This window comes from Molossus molossus, unplaced genomic scaffold, assembly GCF_014108415.1.
Source record: "Molossus molossus isolate mMolMol1 unplaced genomic scaffold, mMolMol1.p scaffold_m16_p_11, whole genome shotgun sequence".
Classification (NCBI taxonomy): Eukaryota; Metazoa; Chordata; class Mammalia; order Chiroptera; family Molossidae; genus Molossus; species Molossus molossus.
Window position 1 is genome coordinate 81384713 of NW_023425346.1, and position 25161 is coordinate 81409873.

General features: G+C 42.7%; 1 protein-coding gene across 1 annotated transcript in view; it reads left to right on the forward strand.

Annotated features, from left to right (window-relative positions):
- The first annotated feature begins 694 nt into the window (after window positions 1-694).
- Window positions 695-25161, forward strand: part of ADAM23 (ADAM metallopeptidase domain 23) — a 161658-nt gene continuing 137191 nt past the window's right edge. Inside the window, exons 1-2 of the mRNA XM_036254350.1 lie at window positions 695-908; window positions 2053-2270. Of these exons, the coding sequence (XP_036110243.1) occupies window positions 695-908; window positions 2053-2270 (432 nt within the window). The remainder of the gene's footprint in view (window positions 909-2052; window positions 2271-25161) is intronic.

Below are 25161 nucleotides of genomic sequence, written 5' to 3' on the forward strand. Positions count from 1 at the left end.
GGAATAGAAAGGGGAATGTGAGGTATGGGGTAGTGGAGAAGGCAGGTCGATTTCTCCGCAGGTCATCCCTGTCTCTGGCCTGGAAGCCTCTTTCTTCCCTTCTGGCTAATCCCCACTTATATCTTCCCCTTCCCCCACCTCTGGAGATGCCATCGTCACCTCTGAGGCTGCCAGGGTTGCTGCATCACTCTGCTGCTTCCTTTCCACCTCTTTCCCCCTCACAGTAAAGCATGCGCAGTGCGTCCCGTGCCAGGCAACAGCATCAGCATCAGCATCAGCATCAGGACCTGAAGCCGCGCCGGGGCGCGCTCTCGAGGGCGGGGAGCACGCCCGCGCCGCTCGCTCCCGCGCCGCTCGCCCTAGCGCGCCGGCTCAGCATCCTCAGCCCCAGCAGCAGCCCCCGCAGTCGCTGAAGCGGCCGCGCCCGCCGCAGGGAGGGAGGAGCATCTGGGGAGGTTCCAAGTTGGCGGAGCGACTGGGACCCCCCCAGACTCTTCAGCGGCCGCCCGGGGAGGGCCTGAGACGAGCGCAGGGGAGGGGGCGCCGCCTAGTCTCTAGTCCCCGAGCCCTAACCCCTGCCCGCGGCCGCACCATGCGCGCCGAGCCGGCGTGACCGGCTCCGCCCGCAGCCTCCCCGCAGCCTAGCCCGGCGCTCTCCCCGGCCACACCGAGCGGCGCCCGGGAGATATGAGCCATGAAGCCGCCCAGCAGCAGCTCCCGGCGGCCGCCCCTAGCGGGTTGCAGCTTCCCGCGAGCCTCCAGCGACCCTCGCGGCGGCCCCGCCGGCCCGGCGCCTGCCCGCGCCCTGGCCCGAGCGCCTCCCTGCCGCCTGCTCCTCGTCCTTCTCCTGCTGCCTCCTCTCGCCGCCTCGTCCTGGCCCCGCGCCTGGGGGGCTGCTGCACCCAGCGGTGGGTATGGCCCCGGTGCCCTTTGCATTGCCTTGCCTGCGGGGCCCTGCAAAGGAAAACGAAGGGCACGCGGGTCCGTGCGCTCCGGACACGTCTCGGGCTCGGCCTTTCCGCGCCTCCCTGCCTCCCTGCCTGCCGCTATCTTTCTCATTCCCAGACCCCCGTTTATTCCACTTCACTTTTTGAAGTTCATTTCCGTAGCATTCACTAAAAACCCATTCTAATTACTGTTGGTTCCACTGTAAGGTATTTAGAGGATGCGGTGTCCCTCTGTGCAACTTGGCTGAGGGGACCCCGGTGGATGGGAAAATGCAGCGAGGGAGCAAGTTGCTTCTTGGGTGGTGGAGCCGGAAAGTGAATGCGGAAGGATGTAATGACAATAGTGGTAATGTGTTGTTTCCTCAAATTACCTTCTGGGTTTATTCCCTGCTGCTGGACTAAAAGTGGGGAAGAGAAACTTCGGGGATACAAACCTTTGGTTTGTAATTTCTCAAAAATGCTTGTCATTATAATGAACAATTCAGATAATATAATGGTCAATACAGTTGAAAATCAGTGAGACCAGAAAGCTGGCCTTGGCAGGAACATAAAAAGGAATTGGAAAGCTGCCAGCGTCTGCATCCCCACTATGGCAAAGGAGTTTTACTCATCTCAAAGTTAGAAGGAAAGGGGATGGTCCATTTTGTTAAGTGAATCCGTTAATATGAATGCAGCACTGGAGGTGTTTTAGGAGCTGTCTTAGCTTTCAGATGGAATACTCCTAGGAAGAGTACCTGTAGACTCAGAAAAGGGTCACAGCCCCTGAGCATGTTCATTTAATGACTCTTCCTTCAAATCCATTCTGTACCCCTCAGCCCCCATACTTAGAGGTATAGATTTGAGTCTGGTTAGAAATGTACGTACAAAACACAAATCATAATAACAGTCCAGTATTGTATACGCCTCATTGGCTGTTAACTTATCCAGGCCATTTCATCATTGCAATAACTTGCTTTCCTGTGTGTCCACTTCTTACCTGCTTATAAATAGGAAACTTTGTTTTTGTCATTAATGGAAAAATGCATTTTGGTACTTATGTATTTATAGGGTATATATGTATGTGTTTGTGTATGTTTGTGCCTCCTGCCCCCTTTCCCCCAACCAGCTCCTCATTGGAATGAAACTGCAGAAAAAAATTTGGGAGTCCTGGCAGATGAAGACGACACATTGCAACAGAATAGCAGCAGTAATACCAGTTACAGCAATGCAATGCAGAAAGAAATCACACTGCCTTCAAGACTGGTATATTACATCAACCAAGACTCCGAAAGCCCTTACCATGTTCTTGACACAAAGACAAGGCACCAGCAAAAACATAACAAGGTAGGCAGGGGGCTGGAGACGCAAAAGTAGCTGCTGCAAAGAGTTACTTTTGATTTGATTTTCCACCAGAATCTGATTTCACAAATTTTACTGAAGCATTTTATTAGGGAATCAATTAATACATGAAAGGGGAGAAATTGGAGGGAATTAACCTGGGTTCTTCTGGAAGAGGACTGCTCTTTCTCTTCTCTGACTCCAAACTGAAATTGGAATTTTCTCAATGGCCTCATAAGTTTAACAGCTGAAATGTGGTCCTTGTATCTTTCAGGTGCATCGGACACTGAACAATAGTCAAGTGACTATGTTTACGGTCCTGACTTATATCTGTGAGGCTTTATGTAAGGGTGCAGTAGTCTCCCTCCTATGGTGGAAATTGCTTTTCACTCTGGACACAGAAGATTGCTAGATGAGGCTGCTTGGCTGCAGACTCCTCATCAGTCTTTTACTTAGAAATTGAATATATAAATTTAAACAACTTCTCTCTTTCTTTAATTGATTAATAGGAAAAAATACTTTCTGTTATATTTTCAGTAGGTAAACAATTTGATATTTTAAAAGACTATGGTGAATATAAACAAACGATTTATACAATATAGAGAGCAGTTTTGGTCAGTATAATCCTTCAGCCTTTATCTGCATTCGTTATAAGTGGTTTCTTTACTTTCAGGTTGGTTCAGAAAGTGGCACTGAAGGTGTGGAGGGTGAAGATGCTTAATATCCAAAGGTTTTAAGGGATCTCTTTTTTTTTCCTGCTTACTATTCTTTATTGGAGTTAATAATATTTTGTACCCCAGCAGATTAACATATTGGGTTATCAGTGCCTCTGTTCTTTATCAGGAGCAGAAAATTGAGTCTCTATGTCAAACATTTTACTTTGCACTATCCCTGTTTAGTTGAGAAGAACAGTAACTATCTAAACATCTAGAACTTTAGAAAAGTATCTGTGGTTTACATTATTGTTTTTATTAGTTTTCTAAAATATAGGTCAAGTGGTAACTTTTTATCCCCATTTGTAAAGTGGAGAGTTAGAAACGTAAGGGAACTTTCCCAAGATTGTAAAACAGCTAATATATAATTCAAAAGGCCTGAATATTTTGTTTTTACAAGTCGCATTTCTGAGAAAATACATCCTTCATACTGGCTGTTATTGGAGAAGTTAATTTGGTTTCACAATATTATGAAGTGGCTGCTACCCACCTCAGCTGAGGTGAATGGGTCTCTGATCTGTCAGCCTTTCTCCCATCCGCTCTTATGTAACTCAGTGGGTGGACTCCTGAATCCTGTCTACCCATTGTCCTGTTGATAGGAGGAGTGGGTGGTGTTTTTTAAGGAAGAAAAGTCCAAGGTCCTCTTCATGAATGCTTTGAGACCTATTTTATGGCTTTTCTAATTAACGGGACCTCCTATGGTTAAGTGGCAAGTTCTCAAACTCCAGTGCCTTGGCATAAGGCACTGGAGGAAGAAATAAAAACTGCCTCAAAGTCTATTTTAAAGAATGCTCAAGCCCTCCTGATCTGAGACGAGAGAAATTTCAGTGGAACTTCTTTGTAACTCAGGTGTTGGAGGCTGTGACTAATGCCTGTCTTATAGTCTAACCTTATGTAGTTGTTTTGTTGGTGGGACATGGTTGACTACAATATGTGTGAATTTCTGTAATAATAAGATTGTTAAAACTTCACCCACGACTCATGTAGAGGAATAGATTTCTCACTATGGAACTCATACTTGCTGTTGGAATGATTCTACCTCTCTGCTTTCATTCCCCAGGGTGGTTGGTTCTATTATCTTCAAAAAGTGTTCACATAAAAATTATATTTGAAAGTACTTTTCTTCTTAGTTTAATTCGATAAACATTTCTTGCACATTTCTCAGTGCAAAATAGTATGCTACAGATTCAAAGGTAAGAGATAAAGGGTACCAGGAGGAATAAGACATGATCTGTTTTTCAGGAGACACAAAAGTGAGATAAGCAAGATTCTAAAGAGTGCTCCCATATAGGTATAAACAGTGTTCTTAAATGGTGTGTTCCCTGAAATGTCCCTGTGTGTTCTGGGATTTTACTTTTACTTCTGCTTTAAAGCATTTCTTGAACTAGTTGACAAAAAGGGTTCATAATGCTTTCTGCTTGTATCTTAGAGTGACTTGCCTAATAATAGTGATGAGAGATTCTTGTTATTTCAGCTGCTTTACAAATACTTTAATAAGAGTTAAAGTATAGAATTTCATCATTTTTACTCCTATAAGTTTTGATTTTAATATGTGTATAGTATGTACCTTTTTTCTCCTGATTCCATTGCACTCAAGCACATTTTAATGAGTGCCTGAGAAATGCTGAATCACTGTGCTATTCTCCTAGTTTGGGGGTAGAAATGGAGAGGAAAAGTCCCAGATATAGGTTGCAAGGCAGAGCTTGTATTTGTTCCATAAATGTTCAGTGTTGATTGCAGCTGTTAACGTTAAAATGGTTTAACTCTTTCAAAATTGGTGAGTTCAAGAACATATGGTACCAAGCAACTCTGTATTACCAGTGGTTTTGAAGATCTTAAAGTTTTCCTTGTAGAATTGTTAATGGCAAATATTTGAGTTAGACTGCTGTTCTTGAGTTCAGCTAAGAAACAATTCCGAGCCAAGAACTCTAATGCAAGAGAAAGTCTATTTAGAAAGTCACAGAGGTTGAAGAAGTGAGCCACTGGGCTTCGTGGACTCAGGAAACAAGTTACAGAGGCATAGGAGGGGCCCTTGGAGTTTAGGAGAAAGACATCAAAAGTGTGAAGAAGGCGCCAAGTGTGCTTGAGAGAGAGAGAGAGAGAGAGAGAGAGAGAGAGGAAAAGAGGCAAGGAGGGAGGAAGGAAGGGAGGGAGGGAGGTGTGCTGGAGTGCTTTGGGTCTTTTTCTTAAGGGTTTTTATCTGTTTTCCAAAAGTGGGGATTTTAGGGGAGGTTACAGGAGGATCTCAATATAATATTTATCAGCTCTCCAGGTGTGTCCTTTCAGGGTCATGGTCTCTGCCGATTGATGGGCACTAGGATAGGGGTCATTAGTCATTGGCATCTGACTGATCCTGATGTCAGCCAGGGCGTTGCTTTGTCTGGTTTTGCTGGTTTTTTTTTCTTTTTCTTTTTCTTTTTCGCATTTATCTTCAGATAGAGCAGGAGGGAGAGAGAGCAAGAGAGAGATGTGAAAGAGACACATCAAATGGTTACCACCCACACGACCCCAACTGGGGCCAGGGACAAACTGCAACCGAGGTACGTGCCCTTAGCAGGAACCAAACCCAGGACTCTCTGGTCTGTGTTGCTGACACTCTAACTGCTGAACCAAACCGGCCAGGGCTGGTTTTGCTGTTCTTCTGGGCCTGGAGCTAAAACAGAATTGAGGCCTATATATTATCTCTAGTTTGACCCAAACTCGGTCTCTGTGGTCAGCAGACCCTAAGTTTTGTTTCTAAGATTATTTGATGCTGATTAGAACCTCATTGCACTGAGGGCTTAATGTTTAAGGGACTGGTCATGCAAGGACTTGTTATGGGACTTGTATGAGGCTATTCTCCAATCCCTTGTTTCTCCTCTAAGGGGGTCTAAACCACATGACTAGTGACATGCTAGGGGAGGAAAGGTCACCCTGAGGGTGAGGTCCTAGTCTATAATAATTGTTTTCTCTAGTTTTACCTGTTGCTAGGTATCCAGGACTTTCCGCCCTGGTGACATTCTGTATCTGGCCTATTGTTCCTACTCTGCTCATGTCTTTTTATCTCCAGATAGGGCGATGGATGCCTTATTGTCCAAACGGTTCCATTTTTTTTAAAAAAATCCTCACCTGAGGACATTTTTGTATTCATCTTCAGACAAAGCGGGAAGGAGGGAGGGAGGAAAAGAGAGAGAGAAACATCATTGTGAGAGAGACACATCGACTGGTTGCCACCCACACAACCCCAACCAGGGCCGGGGAAAGTGCCCTTAGCGGGAACTGAACCTGGGACTCTCTGGTCCACAGGCCGACGCTCTTAACCGCTGAGGCAAAATGGCCAGGGCCAAACTATTCCATTTTGAGAGAGAGAGGGCACACCTAATAATTATTCCAGGACAATAGGCATAAACCAGATGGTCCAGAGCAGATGGGGAATATGGTCACTTCAGATCTAAACAGTATTGGTTTTTGGTGCTTATTCAAATTCAAGTTTCTTTACATTTTTGATGATTTATTGTAAATTTTTTCTTACTAGCTAAGATATCAGTTTATCACCATGTGCTAGGGTCTGAAATGGAAAAATTTAGTTTTGCTTTGTTACTAAGACATATCTTCTCCATTTGTAGATACTTTTATAAGCATAAATAGAATTTTATGATTACTAAACATAAACACTTTATTAATCACTAATGCAATATATGAATAAAATGGAGCATACATTTAAAAAGAGGGAGAAATCTTAGATTCATTTATTCATTCATTTGTTTAATCTGAGATAATTCCTTGAGGTCTGTTCTTAAGAAAGTTAAAGAACCTGTGGGGGAAGAAAAATAATTTTTTCTTTACCCTACTAGGTACTTGGCTGAGAAATACTCTGTGTTAAAAGACAGATGAACAGAAGAAGAACAAACAGAAATGTAATACCAAGTAGACCTCCTGTGGAGGTCTTCCATAGGAGAGACCCAGGAAAACTGAGTAACTTTTTCGAAATGGCCCATGGCGTCACCTTAAATAACATCTCCAGTTACAGGCATAAGAAGATGTTGGGGTTGAGAAGCCAGTTCTGGGAGGGTATAGGGAAAGCATGTAGACAAGGTTAAGGTTGTTATGCAGATTGAAGTCACTGCCTTCTCCATTGATCAACGGTTTTAGAAATTTGAGTCATCCTCTTCCTCCTGGTACAGAGAGGCCACCCCTCCCTACCAATGGAGATTTCTTATAAATGTAAATTTCTCTTTCTGGAGGGTAACTTCTCAGTTTTTCAGAGCTTCTCTTGTGTCTGCTGATTCTTAAAAGTAATCAGCCTAAAATAACCCTCTTGCCAAAGAGGCATGTTTTAGGGTGGTATATTCTGCTCCTGTTCAGACCTTTTCCTGAAACTTTTCTTTAGACAAAAATTACTTGCCCTGGCTCTGGCTGGTTTGGCTCAGCGGTTAGAGGGTCAGCCTGTGGTCCAGAGAGGCCCGGGTTTGGTTCCCCCTAAGGGCACATACCTCGGTTGCAGTTTGTCCCTGGCCTTGGTTGGTCGTGCGGGAGGCAGCCACTCGATGTATCCCCCTTTCACGTTGATGTTTCTCTCTCTCTCTCTCTTCCTCTCTCACCCTCCCACTCTGTCTGATAAAAGGTGGAAAAATGTCCTGGGGTGAGGATAAAAAAAAAAAATTTGTCTCCCAGGTGAGAAGGGATGGACCAGGTACAGTGTCTGGGGACAATGAACATCTCCTTTGACTTTAGTCAGCCTGCTTACACTCAGTCTTTTGGTACCTATCTGCTGTGTTAGGGAGGTGGAGCTTGTGTTTTGAATTAAGAACATGTAGATTATGTCCTGCTGAAAGGTGGGGGCACAAGCCCCCACACCAGGTAGGCAGGTAGTTCCCTCAGCACCTGGGTTCCCACTTTGGGGAAGTGAAACTCACAGGTCTTTTGATTGAAGGCTCGGTTTTCCTACACTCAAAGGAAGTAGGCAAAGATGTATTACAGATCCCTAAAGCAGGACGGGGGGTGGGGGGAGGTGCTGGGAGCTGGGGGAAGGGCAGTCCTCTGTCCCAGGTCACCAGCCATGAGGAGTCAGAGTACAGGGCAGCAAGCCTGTGGGATCAAATGAAACCTCGGTTCAGCAACCTCTATACCTGAGTTCTGGCTAGGGTTAGGGTTCAAAGCCAAGACTCCAAGTGTAAGAGAACATTTATTTGAAAAATCACAGAGGTAGAAAAAGTAATATGTAGAAGAAATGGATTTAGGAAACATGTTATGGAGGTAAAGGAAGGGCCCTTGGAGCTTGGGTGTGAGGAAGGTAATGGGGGGGCACAAAGAGGAGGGGGGAGAGGGAAAGGGAAAGGTTCATGCATGCTCCTGGGAGGGAGAGTGCACTGGGTCCTGAGTTCTCTGTCCTAAGGGTTTTAAGGGTGGAGATTTTAGGGGAGATTGCGGCGGGGAGGGGGATCTAAATAGAATATTCAGCAGCTTTCCAGGTGTGTCTTTTCAGGATTGGGTATCCATTGATTGATTGGTTGGTACCAGGGCAGGGGGTTATTAGTCAATGCAGCTGTTCCTGAGGTCCGCCATGGGGGCCACAGGTCTGATTTTGCTGCTTTTCTGGGCCTAGAGCTGAAATACAGCTGAGGCTTATCTTCAGGGAGGTAAGGTCAGGGGTCCAAACTCCATGACCAGTGATATGCTAGGAGAGGGAAAGTCACCCTGGAGGGGAGGTCCCACCCTACAATTGTCCTTTGCTAAGTACCCAGGACTTTGTGTCCTGGTGACCCTCTGTATGTGGCCCATTATCCTTGCTCTGCTCATGTCTGTCTAAATGGCTACCACAGTTGGGTCGAGGTTACTAACTTTTCTCAGGCTTAATTCTTTTTTTATAATCTTTATTGTTGAACGTAGAATGTATTACAGATGTTCCTCATTTTCCCCTCATTGACCCCCTCCTTCCCCCTCCCGCCCCCCTCCCACCTTTTCCCACACTATTGTCTGTGTCCATTGGTTATGCATATAAGTTCTTTGGTTTATTTCTTCCCACTCCCCCAACCCCTTTCCCTTTGAGGTTTGTCAGTCTAGCAATGAATTTGTACTTCTTAATCCCTTCACCTTTTTCACCCATTTCCCCCAGCCCCCTCCCATCTGGCAACCAACAAAATGTTCTCTGTATCTGAGAATGTTTCTGTTCTACCTGTTCATTTTGTTTGTAGATTCCATTGTTGATAGATATGTATTCATTGCCATTTTGTTTGTTCATGTATTTTATCTTTTTCTTCAAAAAGACCCTTCATCATTTCATATAATAACGGTTTGGTAGTGATGAACTCCTTTAACTTTTTCTTGTGTGGGAAACTTTTTATATGGCCATCGATTCTAAATGACAGCTTTGCAGGATAGAGTAATCTTGGTTGTAGGTTCTTGCTTTTCATCACTCTGAATATTTCTTGCCACTCCCTTCTGGCCTGCAAAGTTTCTTTGGAGAAATCTTTTGAGTATTTTGAACTCAGCATCTGTTAGGTTGTTTATCTCCATTTCGCTTAGTTCTTTTTTGGGGGTTTTGTTCTGTTCTTTCATTTGGGACCTGTTTCTTTGTCTCCTCATTTTGGCTGCCTCTCTGTGTTTACTTTCTGTATATTACTTAACGAGAGGTATGGGGCTATCTGAGAGAATTTAGGAAAACCTCATGCAGGATCCAAGACAGGCCAATCCTATGGTTAAGCAACTGGCAACAGCTTGGGTGGGCCTGAAAGTTGGGTGGGGTGGGGCCTCAGGGAGTCTCCAGGGCGGGGCTACCAGTGTGAGCCAGGTTGCTGGAGTCCCAGATATGGTGACTGTCTGCCGCCCCAGGGAAGGGCTCACCAAAGGAACAAAGGCCTCTGACAGCACGTTTGTCCCAGAGAAAGGCCCCTCTCCAGCCCTTGCTCCAGTGCCAAACAGCTCTTCCCTGTGTGTCTCTGGCGCCCCTCGAGCTGCCTCCCCTCCAAGCTTAGAGAGAGAGAGTCCGATAAGTCCGTGCGCGGGCCCTTTAAGGAGCTGCCTGGGGCTCCAGCCCCTCAGCCTCCCTGAGCCTCAGTTCCCGCTGGTTTTTCCAGCCAGAAGTGATGGGGATTCTCTTCCTGGCACTGGAACCCTGAGCGGGGCTCCTGGTGTGGGACGGGGACCCCTCAGTCCTCAGGGAGGACCTTCCCAGCCGAGCTGTCCTCCTGATTTTTATCCACCACACGTGGGTGCGGGACCAGCCCGTCTGCCTCCGCCCTCCTACCAGTCTGGATGTGGCTGCTGCTTTAATTCCGTAGTTGTAGGACTTCCATTCAGCTTGATTTCAGGCGGTTTTGAATGATGGTTGTTCTGTAGTTTAGTTGTAACTTTGATGTGGTTGTGGGAGGACGCGATACCCCGTTTACCTACCCGCCATCTTGACCGGAAGTCTCAGGCTTAATTCTAAGTGACTATTTTAAAAGGTGTAAAAGCAGCCCTGGCCAGTTTGGCTCAGCGGTTAGAGCGTCGGCCTGCGGTCCGGAGAGACCCGGGTTCGGTTCCCGCTAAGGGCACGTACTTCGGTTGCAGTTTGTCCCCGGCCCTGGTTGGTCGTGCGGGTGGCAGCCACTCGATGTGTCCCTTTCACGTCGATGTTTCTCTCTCTCTCTCTCCCTTCCTCTCTCTCCCTCCCTCTCTATCTGTACAAAAAATGGAAAAATATCCTCGGGTGAGGATAAAAAAAAAAATAAAAAAATAAAAGGTGTAAAAGCAAAGTGGGAACTATGGTGAGAATTCTAAACTCAAATCATTATCTCTATGTTCAGACCTGGGGTTTGAGCATATTTATACTGTAAAATGCCGAATTAGTAGAGTGGCCACTAGTTAGGTTATGTGACAACACAAACTTTTGTGTTGCCTCAACAGCCTTTCCAAATGTTCCAGGTCTTCCTAGGCATTCATTAGAAAATTGCAGCATATAGAACTCAGGCTTGGGGTGGTTTTACTTATAATGTCTGCCATATAGTAGGCTGTCAGTAAATATCTGTTGAATGAATTGATGATTAAACACTCATGTTAGACAGTACAGTGTTCTCTGTGAAATTTTATGTTATAATCAAATTGACATTCAAAAGAGCCTCAAGTTGCTGTTAAGCATGTTTGGCACTGTGACAGATTAGTAGGAGAGAGAATTTTGGTTGAGTTTGTAGTACTGCATAAATCACACCTACTGTATGCATACCTTACTTAAAATAGTGAAAATACCTATATTAACAATTCTTAGATTATTCTTATCACTACAACCACCATTAATGCTTCTAATCAAGAGCTGACCATGTGTTAGTTTTTGTCATTGCTATGGGTTAACTCTCAACATTAGAGCAAGAGGTGTCCACTCACATAGTATCTAGTAAATCGAATTTATATCTGTTAAAGGTTAAGTTCTGTTTGGTTCAGCAAATGTTTATTGAATACTTGTTCTGAATCAGGCACTGTGCTGGACTCTGGTAAAAGTGATGAAAAGTGACTCTCAGTCCCTCCTTTGTCTCATAACTTGATGGGTGTCAGAAACAAGGCAGCTGGTGGCACGTGGTTCATGTCAGTGCAGTTGTTAATTGTAAGAGCACCCAGGAAAGTCAAAGAAAAGCTCAGAGGAAGAAACTATTGAGCTGGTGCTGAAGAACAATTAGGAAGTAAGTTTTTGGGTGAGGAGCCCATAGTCAGAGGCCTGCTGGGAGGCAGCAGGGAGTTTCGTGTGGTGCGTGTGAGGAGAAACCCAAGTATGGGAAATTTAAAAGAACTGGGCATTAGTGTTACATTTATAGTCAATTTAAAAGAAAAACCTCGATTCCTTTAGAAACCCAATAATGTACATGTTTATAGATGTAAACAGTTGAGATTTACTATTAGTGTCTTCAAAAAGGACAAGCAGCTAGTAAGTGTCAGTCAGACATGAACCCAGGTCCTGTAGTGGCCAAGCTCATGCTGCAGAGAAAGTAGGGTGTGTTGACAGTGGGAGGCAGTGAATGAGAAAGGCTGTGAAGGACAAGTTCCGATTTACTCCCTGTCAAATGGTTACATCCTGAAGTCAGGAGGTAAGCATGTCATTGATTGAGCATTGATTTATTGCCAATTCAGTGGCTGCTCAGGGAATTGCTCTTCTAGTGGGAGGAGACAGACCATAAACACAACTAGAGCAACCACAACACAAAGATTTCAGGTAGAGAATGGTGGGTGGGATGATTTCTCTTGAATCAGAAGATTGGGCCTATGATTTTTGGGTTACTTCCACCTCACGCACTGTCCCTCCTCTTTAGATGGGGTGGGCCCGAGGTCTTTTCTTCAGTCCCCTCCATTCTTTGATGCCTAACACTCACCCGTCTTCATTTTTGTTACTTGCCTGGTCCCTATAGGCCTTTGAGCTTGGACCCTCGTCTTTGATTCTTCTCCCTCTAGAGTCTGGGTCATGTGTGATCATCTCACCCGATTGATTGACCGCCCCCGTGCTTTCCAGTGGGCCAAAGCTGAGCTGTGCTGTTGACAGTCTTGCTTCAGCCAGTATGTATCCCTGCGTAATGCTTTCTGCTCCCCACTCATGGGTTGACTTCTTCCTGCTATCCATCTAACGACTAGTGTCATTCTGTCTTCACTTATTCTCAGGTGTTTTTCTTCATAGATTAAGCCACTGTCCTTCTCTCGACAGTCAGCGAAAAAATGACCCAGGAGCTTTTACTTGCCCGGTGGCATTGCCCAGGGTTGGTAGCATCATTCCTGTAGAGAGTCAGACAAGAACAGAGCTGTCCTTCCTGCCTTGCTCCTTTTTCTCAGTGGTACCGCTGTTTTCCTCCCCATTGGAGAGTGAACCTTCGGAGTCATCTTTGACTCTTTTCTCTCCTTCATCTTCTGTCTATAAATAGTCACTTATTAAGTCTTGACGTTTCTCCCTTGAATCCATCCCTCCTCTCTCTGTACTGTGTTCTTGTCATTGCCTCTTGTCTCTCTGGCTGTCAATCCATCAGTCCCACTGCTGACAGACTAATCTTTGTGGAACACTTATTTCTCCCGTTATCCTCACGCAACAAGCATGATTTCAGCTAGCTGACTTTCACTTGTGGTGAAGGAGAGGCTGTGAAATGCTCTGGAAGAGCTGTGGCTCCCCTCTGTGTACTGCACATTTGCTCTTTGTTCCCCTTTTAGCATTTTCCAGGCCTGTTTACCCGAAGGTCAGTCCATGGCAGGAGGCAATTTTGTCTGGATGAGTCCATTCATTTCTGCCAAATTCTGGGACTAGTTATGGAAGTCCCTTGTGATCCATGGCAACAACCTAGTCTGTCAGTAATATGTTCTTAGACTTCTGTTTTAGGTTTAAATACTGTTAAATTTCTTTTTCAGAAGATTCTATCATCTTCATCTTTAAGACCTGGCTAATTAATTGCTCCTAGAATATGTTTGCTGAGTGAAAATATTTTATTCCTCTCAAAAATGTACATAATTATAAGGCTTTATTCACACACAGTATGTAATTCACAAGTGACGTGCGTACCCTTTAACCTTATGAAAGACTCATTGATTCACATAATTCACTCATTCAAAATCCACTGAGCATGTGATTTTTGCAGCTTTTACAAGGGAGTCTGTGTTTAGAATTTATATAAATTCAGGACAATTTTAATCAAGTCTAATGCTAGGAATTCTACTATAAAAGAATAGATCCAGTTATCGTATTTTACTCAGAATAATGCGATGTTAAAAACAATCATGTTCATTCATAGCAAATTAAGATAAAGTGTTTGTTTTTTATAGAGGAACGTGAGAGGTGCATTCTCTGTCACTGGGCTCCTGTCTGGGAGAGCTCGGCCCGTGAATTGGCTTGATGCTCCAAATAAGGTTTTGATATATGGGTGTCTTCTCTGGCTGAAAAATAGAGGCTACTTTCCTCATCTGGAAAATTACACATTAATGAATTAGAGAACTACTTTCAATTTTATTGTGAAATATAGTTGTTTGTTAACAAGTTCTATCTTAACGCAAAATGCTCTCTAAGCTTTCTATTTAGAAACGAGAAGGATGGAAATGAAAATAATTTCCTCTACTGACAGATACTAATTAGAGAGTTAAGTTCAAACAAACCTATGAACAGAATTGTAAGTAGGCTCCATAGCAAGTGACTCTGTTGCTTGCTCTTTAGTTTTGATCTGTCATCATATAGTTGGGGACGTTCACCTTTCTTATCTGCGTGGCAGTGTCCACATGAGGGAGTCATCCTGACACATTTGTAATCCTAGTGGGTAGTGGGAACAAGATAATCACGTGCTCCTGGACCACCTCCTTCTGCTCTCAGTGGGGCCGAAGATTCATTTTAGAAGTCAAATCTAAGCATGCCTAGAGGTATATCATAAAAAATATTTCAGAGCCATGAAGAAATTGATTTTTGAATATCTGCTGAATTCTAGTATCTGCTCCATACTTCCTTTCCCTTAGCATGGACATTCAAGAATTTGCTCTAGTCAGTTGTGGTCTCGATCACTTAATTGAGAGCTTTGTACTGTCTTCTTATTGTTGTTAATCCTCACCTGAGGATATTTTTCCATTGATTTTTTTTTTCATAGCTAGAGTGGAAGAGAGGGAGAGAGGGAGACAGAGAGAGAGAGAGAGAGAGAGAGAGAGAGGTGAAAGACACATTGTTTAGTTGCCTCTTGCACAGGGCTGGGGATTGAGGATTGAATCTGCAACCCAGGTACATATCCTTGACTGGGAATTGAACCCGAGACCCTTCAGTGTGCAGGCTGACACTCTAACCGCTGAGCCAAAGGTCAGGGCTATACCATCTTTTAATTGTAAACAGGCCTGCTAATACCATATACTCCCAAAGTTAATAGTTGTATTGCAGATGAGCTCTATTAATAATATGAATCAGTCAGCACTTAGGGGGTGTGCCCATGCTCCTCATGTCTCCTTGCTCCTTCCTTTTTCACCTAAGTGAATGAATTAAATCAACTTGCAAGTCACTGCAATATGCTGGTAATAACAAACATCGCATACTGTTTTTGCAGTGAACTTAAATAATTATCAAGGCATTTTCATATCTCTAATCATACAACATCCTCACTGCAATAAAACAAGCTTAATTATTAGGTGATTATTATTTATGTGTTCTAGATGAGAAAACTAACTCCAAAGAGGTCAGGTCCATCGGTTCAGGTTCTGGGAATTATTGGCATGACCAGAATGACCAGAACCTTGGTCTGCAGACTTTCAGTTCCTTGTTCTTTTATCACACCACATTTATGGGTTAAATAGGGAAGTTTCTGTCCCTTTTGGACACCTTTTCTGTCAGTGATAAGGGCCTGTGAACTGATTACAACATGCGAACACAAACACTCACACACGGACCTGGCCTTCCTCGGCAGCTGGTTCGTTTTCTTCTTTTTCCTCCGAATGAGTATCCCAGATACACAACCTTGTTTAAAATACTGACATTTTTTTTTATTTATTTTTTATTTTTTAATCCTCATCCGAGGACATTTTTCCATTTTTTGTACAGATAGAGTGGGAGGGAGAGAGAGGAAGAGAGAGAGAGGGAAACATCGACGTGAAGGGACACATCGAGTGGCTGCCACCCGCACGACCAACCAGGGCCGGGGACAAACTGCAACCGAGGTACATGCCCTTAGCGGGAACCGAACCCGGGTCTCTCCGGACCGCAGGCGGACGCTCTAACGCTGAGCCAAACCGGCCAGGGCTAAAATACTGACATTTTTAGAATACTTTGCTTTCCTGCTTACCTTTCCTTGTTAATCTTCCCTAACTTAACTTTCTTTTTCCTCTATGAGATTCCCCATCGTCCTTGTTTTCTGAAGAAGGGTTGGTGTTTTCAAATCATCAGTCAGACGTCCGACTGGTCTGGAAGGGCTCTTCTTTTTGGAAAAATGTTCTCTGATACAGGCTTCTGCAGCCTGAAGAAATAGGTCTTCAAAGCAAGCTGGATCTAATAGGAAAGAACTGGTTAATTTACCCTCTGTTTTTTACTAACACCCAATTTAAACTTTTTTGTCAACATGCGATAACCAGTGTCCTACACAGACATGCTGTTTTTTCAGTGCAAAGCAGGAAAATTGGCATTTTAATGATGCAGTAGAGGCATTTACTTGTGGGATAAATGTGATTTGTACTGAGCTGGTTAGAAAGTCAGATATTCTTTGACTTTTTTACGAACTCCTTTGCCACGTAGTGGGGAAGAAGGGTGGGGGAGTCGGGTCAGAGGCGTGACAGGTCTGCTCCTACCAGTCGTTTAGACTTGGGCAAGCCACCCAGCCTTTCGAAGCTCCAGCTCCCCTGTCAATAGTGTGGCCGTAATACTAATGTCCACCAGAGGCTGTGCCTGACTGAAGTGGCATCGCCCGCGTGGAGTGGTTTGCAGGGTACCTGGCCCACAGGACACGCTCAGTACATGTTACCTATGCATCACTGACTAGGGGCCTAGGGAATCCAGGCTGTGTACCGTTTTCTTATGAAGGAAGGATTATTTTATTAAAAAAGAAGATGGAATACAGAATAAAAGTGAAACTTCTATAAAAAAAAGGGGGGGTTTAGAAGTGACTGTGAGGATGTTTGTGGGGAGGGGTGACTCGAAGGACCTTCCTGGTTTTGTGGCTGCAGATGAATGAATTGCTCACCTCCCAGGAGAGTGGAGTGACTTGAGGATGTGGTGAGATGGTTTCCAGCAGCGGTTCTCCACCTGTGGGTCGTGACCCCTATGGGGGTCGAACGGCCCTTTCACAGGGGTCGCCTAAGACATAACAGTAGCAAAATTACAGTTGTTTTTTTTTATCCTCACCCGAGGACATTTTTCCATTTTTTGTTCAGGTAGAGTGGGAGGGAGAGAGAGGAACAGAGAGGAACAGAGAGAGAGAGAAAAAAACATCGACGTGAAAGGAACATATCGAGCGGCTGCCACCCGCACGACCGACCAGGGCCGGGGACAAACTGCAACCGAGGTATGTGCCCTGAGCGGGAACTGAACCTGAGTCTCTCTGGACCGCAGGCCGACGCTCTAACCACTGAGCCAAACCAGCCAGGGCACAAAATTACAGTTTTGAAGTAGCAACGACAATAATTTTATGGCCCTGGCCAGTTTGGGCTCAGCAGTTAGAGCGTTGGCCTGCGGTCCAGAGAGACCCGGGTTCGGTTCCCGCTAAGGGCACGTAGCTCGGTTGCAGTTTGTCCCTGGCCCTGGTCGGTTGTGCGGGTGGCAGCCACTCGATGTGTCCCTTTCACGTCGATGTTTCTCTCTCTCCCTCCCTCCCTCCCACTCTATCTGAACAAATGTCCTCGGGTGAGGATAAAAAAAGAAAAAGAAAAAAACCCCACAAAAATATAAAAGAAAATAATTTTATGGTTGGGGGTCACCACAACATGAGGAACTGTATTAAAGGGTCGTGGCCTTAGGAAGGTTGAAGACCACTGATTTAGAGGTTGCAGTCCTCTAAACCAAGCTGAGCGGTAGTCTGTCTACACGGTGTCCGAACTCCGGGCAGTCTTGGCGTGTCCCCTGAACCTTTGCCCACAGTCACGGCACTCCAGCGCCGGCTCGGAATCGGGCATTTTGGTGAGTTGAAAGGTGAACTGTTTCCTTTGTGGAGCTAATTCCTAAAGTGGGCATAGTGTTTCACCAAATACTATAGAGAGCACATATTCATATGATTCTTTTCATAAGAAATGTCCCACCTCTCTTCCTTCTCTCTACAATGCCCCAAACAAAACAAAACCCCCCAAATACTTTCATCTGCCAATGATAGTTTTCTGGCTTTGGAATGTAGTGTAACAGTTACAAAACCATGATAATTAGAATAGTATATAGAACTCCTAGTCAGAAACACTGAACAGAGAGGGTAAAAATATCCCAAATAAAATTCTGTTTTTATTTACACATATTATTGAGCATGCTATGACCAGTTAGTAAAATTTTGGGTGTTGCATCTTAACGGCCTTAACTAAGAAGAGTCCATATGTACATTGATTCCCCTTCACTTGTAAATTATTGCTAAAGGCAGTGACCTTTATTAGTGAACACATTTAGTTAATTACCTTGTTAATTACTGTGGTCTGCCCTGCGCGATGCCGGAACTTCCATCTTGTGGAATGACAGCATAAACACAATCACAGTTTCCTCCAGTCCCAGTGGGACACTGGGATGATGCTGTCTTGTTATTTTCGGCTTCGCAATGGTAAAAATTTTTGAAAATAATGAACTACTATTCTTTTCCTTCCTAACAAACTATATATTTCTCTTTTATTCTTTTATTTGCGACTTTAATCCTTTTAAGACCTGCTGATTTTATTTTAGGATTATTACCCAGATAGTATATGTAAAACTATCCTGTCTGCCTATCATTTTTCCATTTTAGTGTTCTAGAGTTTTTGGATATCCCCTGACATGTTTTAACACCCTAATGTGTTCAAGTTTATGGACTTAGACTTATTTTTAAGAAACAAGTGTTTGTGATGTAACATTTGAGAATCTTGGTTTTTCCACAGAGAGCATAATCTCTCCCTTGATACCCAGGCTTACATATCCAGCTATTTATCTTGTATCTCCTCTTGAATATCTAACAGGCAACTCAAACGTAACATGTCCAAAACAGAACTCGTGACTCTAACATCTCCTATCCCAACCTGCTCCTCCCACATTCTTCTCCATCTGAGTAAATAGAAAATCATCCTTCCCATTGCTCTGGCCAAGAACTTTTACCCTTTTCTTTATTTTAAATGTTACTTCAAATCTTGTTGGTTCTCGCTTCAATGCTACCTAGAATCCGACTATTTTCACTAACCCACCATCACCTTTCCCAGCTACTCTTAAAATATCTTCCTAACTCTTGCCCTTGCTTTTGGCCTACCCCTGTCACTCACTCTGGCTCCAGTCTGTTTTACACACATCAGGCAAAGTGAACTATTTATATACTAATTTGAATCACATCACTCCTCAGCTCAATAACGCGTATCTCACTCAGAGCGACTTTTTTCCTCTCAGTCACAATGTGGTCACTGACAAAAATTAAACTCTGAATATCACTGTTTTTATTTCCACAAAGAGCTGTGCTTTTTTACTTCTTGGTAGCTGGGGACATTGCTTGAGGCCAAAGAAGAGAAGCTTCTTAGTGGTGACAGGAGCCTTCACAGAATGCTTGAAAGGGGCCGTACATCAGAGCTGAAGGAAACGGATTGTACTTCACCCCCTGGGCCCCTTGGGGAGAGGATGCTCACGGAAAGGTGAGCATGAGCTGAGGATCTGAAAAGAAAATTGCTCAAAAGGAGTATTTGGACATGTTTTGCTGGAAGCTCAAATGATTAGATGAGCATAACAAACAATGATGTTCAAGAAAAAGAATCAGTAGTTCAGTTCTCACATGTTTAAAAATGCTTTTTGTGGTGAAATATATATAACATAGAATTTACCATTTCGACCATGTTAGTACACATTTCTGTGGTATTAAGTGTATTCACATTATTGTACAACCATCACTACCATCCATCTCCAAAACATTTTTATCTTCTCTAACTAAAACTATACTCAATAAATACTAATTCATTTCCCCTCTCTACACTCCCTGGCAACTATTATTCTACTTTTCACTTCCGTGAATTTGACTAGCTAGATATTTTATATAAGTAGAATTATATAGTATTGGCCTTTTGTAACGGGATTGATTTCGCTTAGCATGTGTTCAAGGTTCATCCATGTTGTAGCATGCATCAAAATTTCTTTCCTTTTTAAGGCTGAATAATATTCCATTGTATATATATACTACATTTTGTTTACCTATTCATTCATTGATAGATACTTAGGCTGTCACACATTTTGGCTATTGTGAATAATGCTGCTGTGAACATGGATGTACAAATACATCTGTTTGAGCCCCTACTTTCAATTCTTTTGGGTATATACCCAGAAGTGGAATTGCTGGATCATATGGTAATTTTCTTTCTGAGGAATCACCAAAACATTTTCCACAGCAGCTGCATTATTTTACTTTCCCACTAGCCCTGCACAAAGGTTCAATTTCTTTACATTCATGTCAACACTTGTTTTTTTGTTTGTTTGTTTGTTAACAGTCATCCTATTGGATATGGTTTGGATTTGCATTTTTCTGATGATTAGTTATGTTGAGCTATTTATATATCTCCTTTAGAGAAATGTCCATTCAATCCTTTGATCATGTTTTAATTGGGTTATTTGATTTTTTTTTTTTTTTTACTGTGCTGAGAGTATACTTTGCACCAAAGTTTTTAATTTTGATGAAGTTCAACTTATCTATTTTTCTTTTGTTGCCTGTGCTTTTGGTGTTATATCCAAGAAGTCATCACAAAATCTAAAGTCATTAAGCTTTCCCCCTGTATTTTCTTCCACGAGTTTTATAGTTTTAACTCTTATGTTTAGGTCTTTGAATCATTTCGGCTTATTTTTGTATATGGTGTAAGTTAAAGGTCCAGCCTCATTTTTTGTATGTAGATATCCAGTTTTCCTATCACAATTTGTTCAAAAGACTCTTCTTTCTCTACTGAATGGTCTTGGCACCCTTATCAAAATTCATTGACTCTATAGGTGAAGGTTTATTTCTAGACTCTTTAGTCCATTGATCTATATATCTATTTTTATGTTAGTACCACACTGTTTTGATTATAGTAGCTTGAGAGTAAGTTTTGAAATCAGTAAGTGTGAGACATCCAGCTTTGTTTTTTTTCAAGATTGTTTTGACTATTCAGAATCTAATTTCTGCAAAATTAAAATAAATAAGATGGATTTAAAAAAATTTCTACAAAAAATGTCATTAAGATTTTGATGGGGATTACATTGAATCTATAGATTGCTTTGGGTAGTATTGACATCTTAACAATATTAAGTTTTCTAATCCATGAGCACAGAATGTCTTTACATTAATTTATGTTTGTTTTAATTTCTTTCATCAGTGTTTTATAGTATTCAGTGTCCAAATCTTTCACTTCCTTGGCTAAGTTTATTTCTAAGAATTTATCCTTATTGATGCTATTGTAAATAGAATTGTTTTCTTAATTTCCTTTTAGGATTTTGCATTGTTAGTGTATAAAAGTGAAATTAATTTTTGTGTGTTGATTTTGTATCTTGCAACTTTGATGACTTCATTTATTAGTTCCATAGGTTTTTTTTTTTGGTGGAATCTTTAGGGTTTCTATATATAAGATTATGTCATCTAAAACAGTAATAATTTATATCTTTTTTTCTAGTTTGCATACCTTTTATTTATTTATTTTTCTTGCCCAATTGCTCTGTCCTGGACGTCCACTACTATGTTGAAGAGAAGTGGCAAAGGTGGGCATGTTTGTCTTGTTCCTCATCTTAGAGGAAAAGCTTTCAGTTTTTCTTCATTGAATATAATGTTAGATGTAGGTATTTCTTATATGGACTTTAATATGTTGAGGTTGTTTCCTTCTAATACTTTTTGCATTTTTTATCTCACAGTTTCCTTCAAAAGCAGTATTGGAATATATACATGTAGAATAATTAACTGGCTGTATATTAGGTGGGCAATTTTGGGAAAACCACTCACCTCTCTAGATTTGACTTTTCTTATTTTAAAAATAAGGAGAATGGATTGGATTTGGGGAATCTCAAATTTTTGTGTGCATTGGAACCACCTTGGGAAGTTGTTGAAAACAATTTGAGTTTGCAGATCTATATGAGGGCCACTGGTTTGCATTTTTTGTATATCAGGTGACTTTGACGTGGGTGAATTTGTCCTCTAGAATTCATTATGACCCTAAAATTCTGTGACGTATCCTCCGATAAGAGTTGACTGGGTGTTCCTCAGAGGTAAAGAAATACAGATGTAGGTGGTTGAATTAGGGATTGTTAATTATTCCAAGTGATGGCTGCGTTTGTGGAGTAGCTGCTTCCCTGAGATTCTGCAATGTTGGAAGAAGAGTAAGAATTATAAAGTATAGACCTTATTGTTTGAAAGTGAGAAGAGTAGCTGTCTCCAGAGGTAGTTGGTGTTAGGTAATTCAGGGAAAAATGGAGATAGAGGAGGCCTGAGAAACAATTTTCCACAGAGGGGCTACTGGTGGGATCCTAGTACCCTCTGATTTATCACCGGGAAATCCTTGGCGGGATAGTATCTGGAGGGGGAATTCCGAAGTGCATTGTTGGGAATCAGAGGAAAGAAATGTTACAATAGGTAAAAACATAAATGATCGATTTGCATAAATAAATGTGCATACATTCACATGTAAATTTAGTATAAATCATTGTATGACATTAGTAGTTACTCTACTATATTTTACATGGTCTAAGCATTCAGAGTTCATAAAGGAATAAAATAAAAATTAAAAGTCTTTCTCTCATCACTACCCAAAAAGTCTGTTAAACATTTATTTTTAGTTCTTTTAATATTAAATAATTTATTTATGCCCTATTTTTAGATCCATCAACCTAAGATATCTTTTGTCTGCCTGCTATGGAATGTGAAGTATATATCACACTCTGTTGTGCTTTTCTTTCTTTCCCTACCTTCTGATATTTTTTCTTGCACACTAAAATAATTTTGGTAGTGTTATCAAGAACTTTGCAGTCAAAATGGACTTGGAGAGGGAGAGCTTAGGGTTAGAATTATGTGATCAGTTGCCGTTTTCTGCCTTGGGAGAGAGAATTAAAATGGGAGCCTCAGTAAGGGTAGCTGAAATGTAAGTACCTCCCTTTGATAAGTTGTTAAGAGCTCCTGCTCAGTGTACATGGTTGATGGTAAGAAATTTTGTGAAGGAAGGTTGGTTGATGGTGGGAAATTTTGTGGAGGAAAAAATTGCGCATTTTCTTTTCCATCATTTTTTTTTTAAGTATCTTTATTGTTGAGAGTATTACAGATGCCCCCTATTTTCTCCCATTGCTCCCCTCCACCTGGCTCCCGCCTCATCTTCTCCATTATTTTTTAAAGGTAAGAAGGGACCAGAGGATGAAAGACCTATTAGGATTTTGTTGTAATTGTAGTGTGAAGCCACTGATGTGTTTTAAACAAGGAAATACCATTATTTGGCTTATGTTTTGCAAAGATCAGAGTTCTGGCAGCTTTGTAGACCATGGACTGGACTGCAGGGGCAAGAGTGGCAGCCAGGAGACTGGTCGGGAGGCCCTCACAGGCATCCAGGGAGTGTGCGGGGCCTTCCTGGAGAGCAGCGGGAGAGTTACAGGGAAGTAATGGGAGGTATTTGATTTGAGATATATTTCAGAGGTAGAGCCTCCAGACTGTTGATGATTTGGGGGGATGGGTGGGCTAGAAAAGGAGAGGAGTTGTGGTAGGCACCCTCCCAAAGGTGTTCACATCCTAGTACCCCAAACCTGTGAATATGTTATCTTATGTGGTAAAGGGTCATTCTGATCACCAAATTTCATTGTGTGGAGGGGATTCCCCACACCAACAAGCAATTCTTGGGATACTAGCAGGGTATCTGATAATTCAACTCAATGCTGACACTATTTACCTAGAGATATTTTCAGGTCCCACAGGTTAAGGGGTCAGTCCTACAAGACTCCTCACTCCCTGCCCCCTTCAGACACCAGTTGCAGGTCCAGGCTGTTATCTGTACTTCTGACTCACTGACTATAAGTAAGAGGTTCCCAGTACCCCCTCCTTGGGTTTGTTTTTTAATGTTTGGTTTTTTTTAAATCCTCACCCGAGGATACTTTTCCATTTATCTTAAGATAGAGTGGGAGGGGGAGAGAGAAAAAGAGAGAGAGAAACATTGATGTGAGAGAGACACATCAATTGGTTGCCTCCTGTACAACTCTGACCAGGGCGGGGACCAAACCAAGGTTCATGCCCTTGACTGGAATTGAACTCGAGACTCTTGGTCTGTGGGCCGACACTCTAACTGCTAAGCCAAACTCCTTGAGTTTGATTAATTTGCTAGAGTGGCTCACAGAACTCAGGGAAACATTTACGAACTAGTTTATTGGTTGACTGTAAAAGGATACAACTCAGGAAGAGCCAGATAGAAAAGCTGCAGAGGGCAAAGTATGGGGAAAGGGTGCCGAGCTTCCATACCCTGTCCAGGCCAGCCTCTCTCCACGCCTCTCCATCTGTTCAGCAACTGGAAGCTCTTTGAGTCCTCTCTTTGGGTTTTCATGGAGACTTCATTACATAGGCATGACTGACAAAATCATTGGCCATTGGTAATTGAACCTCGAGCTTCTCTGCCCTCCAGAGAGGCCAGCAGGTAGGACAAAAAGTTCCAACCCTTTATTCATGGTGGGTTGTTCTGGCAACCAGCTCCCATCAAGTGCTTTCCCAAAGTCATCTCATCGACACAGACCCAGTTGTGGTGGAAAGGGGCTTGTTCTGAATAATAAGAAACCCGCTTCCCTTTATGACTCTGAAGTGATTTCAGATACTTAGGACAAGAAACCAAATATGACAAAAAAGCTCCCATTGATCTTATTTCTCAGAAAATCCCAAGGGTTTTGGGAGCTGTGAACTAGGAATCTTGGACAAAGACCAAATATATATGAGAAATATATTTTGACCCTCTGAATGACCAAATAGAAATATTTCTTATAAATCACTATATTACACGTGGCCAAAGAGACTTTGTAGATGTGATAAAGTTAAGTATCCTGGGATGGGGAAGTTATCCTTTGATATCTGGGTGGGCCCAACGTAATCACGGAGATCTTGTAAGAGTTAGTAAGGTCAGGGAAGGAGATATCATGATGGAAGCAAGTGATGTGACGAAGGACCCACAGTCCCCAGAATGCAGGCCGCCTCTAGAAACTAGAAGAGATAAGGAAACTGATTTTTCCCCTAGAGCATCCAGAACGAAAGGCCCTGCCAACACCTTAATATTAGACTCCAGACTTTTATTTTGAACTTTTGGACTCCAGAGGTATGAGATAATTTTGTTTTATGTCACAAACTTGAAATTTGTTACAGTAGTAATTGGAAATTAATACAGAAGCAAGAAAGGCTGTAAGGCTTTTCCCTGGGGATTAGTGCTACACTCTCCCAATATGGGAAAGGCTGGGGAGGAAAGTTTAGAAGAAAGTTAAGAGAAATCTGAACTTGTTCTCTCCAAGCGGACTGCTGGTCATCTATGTGGGTATGTTGATGGGCGAGTTGGCTGTGGTCTCGGGCAGGCTGGAACGAGGTGGAAATGTGGGAACCACCAGCATTTAAACGGTGTTTTGAGACCTAGGGTTTTATACCCATGGAGAAAAC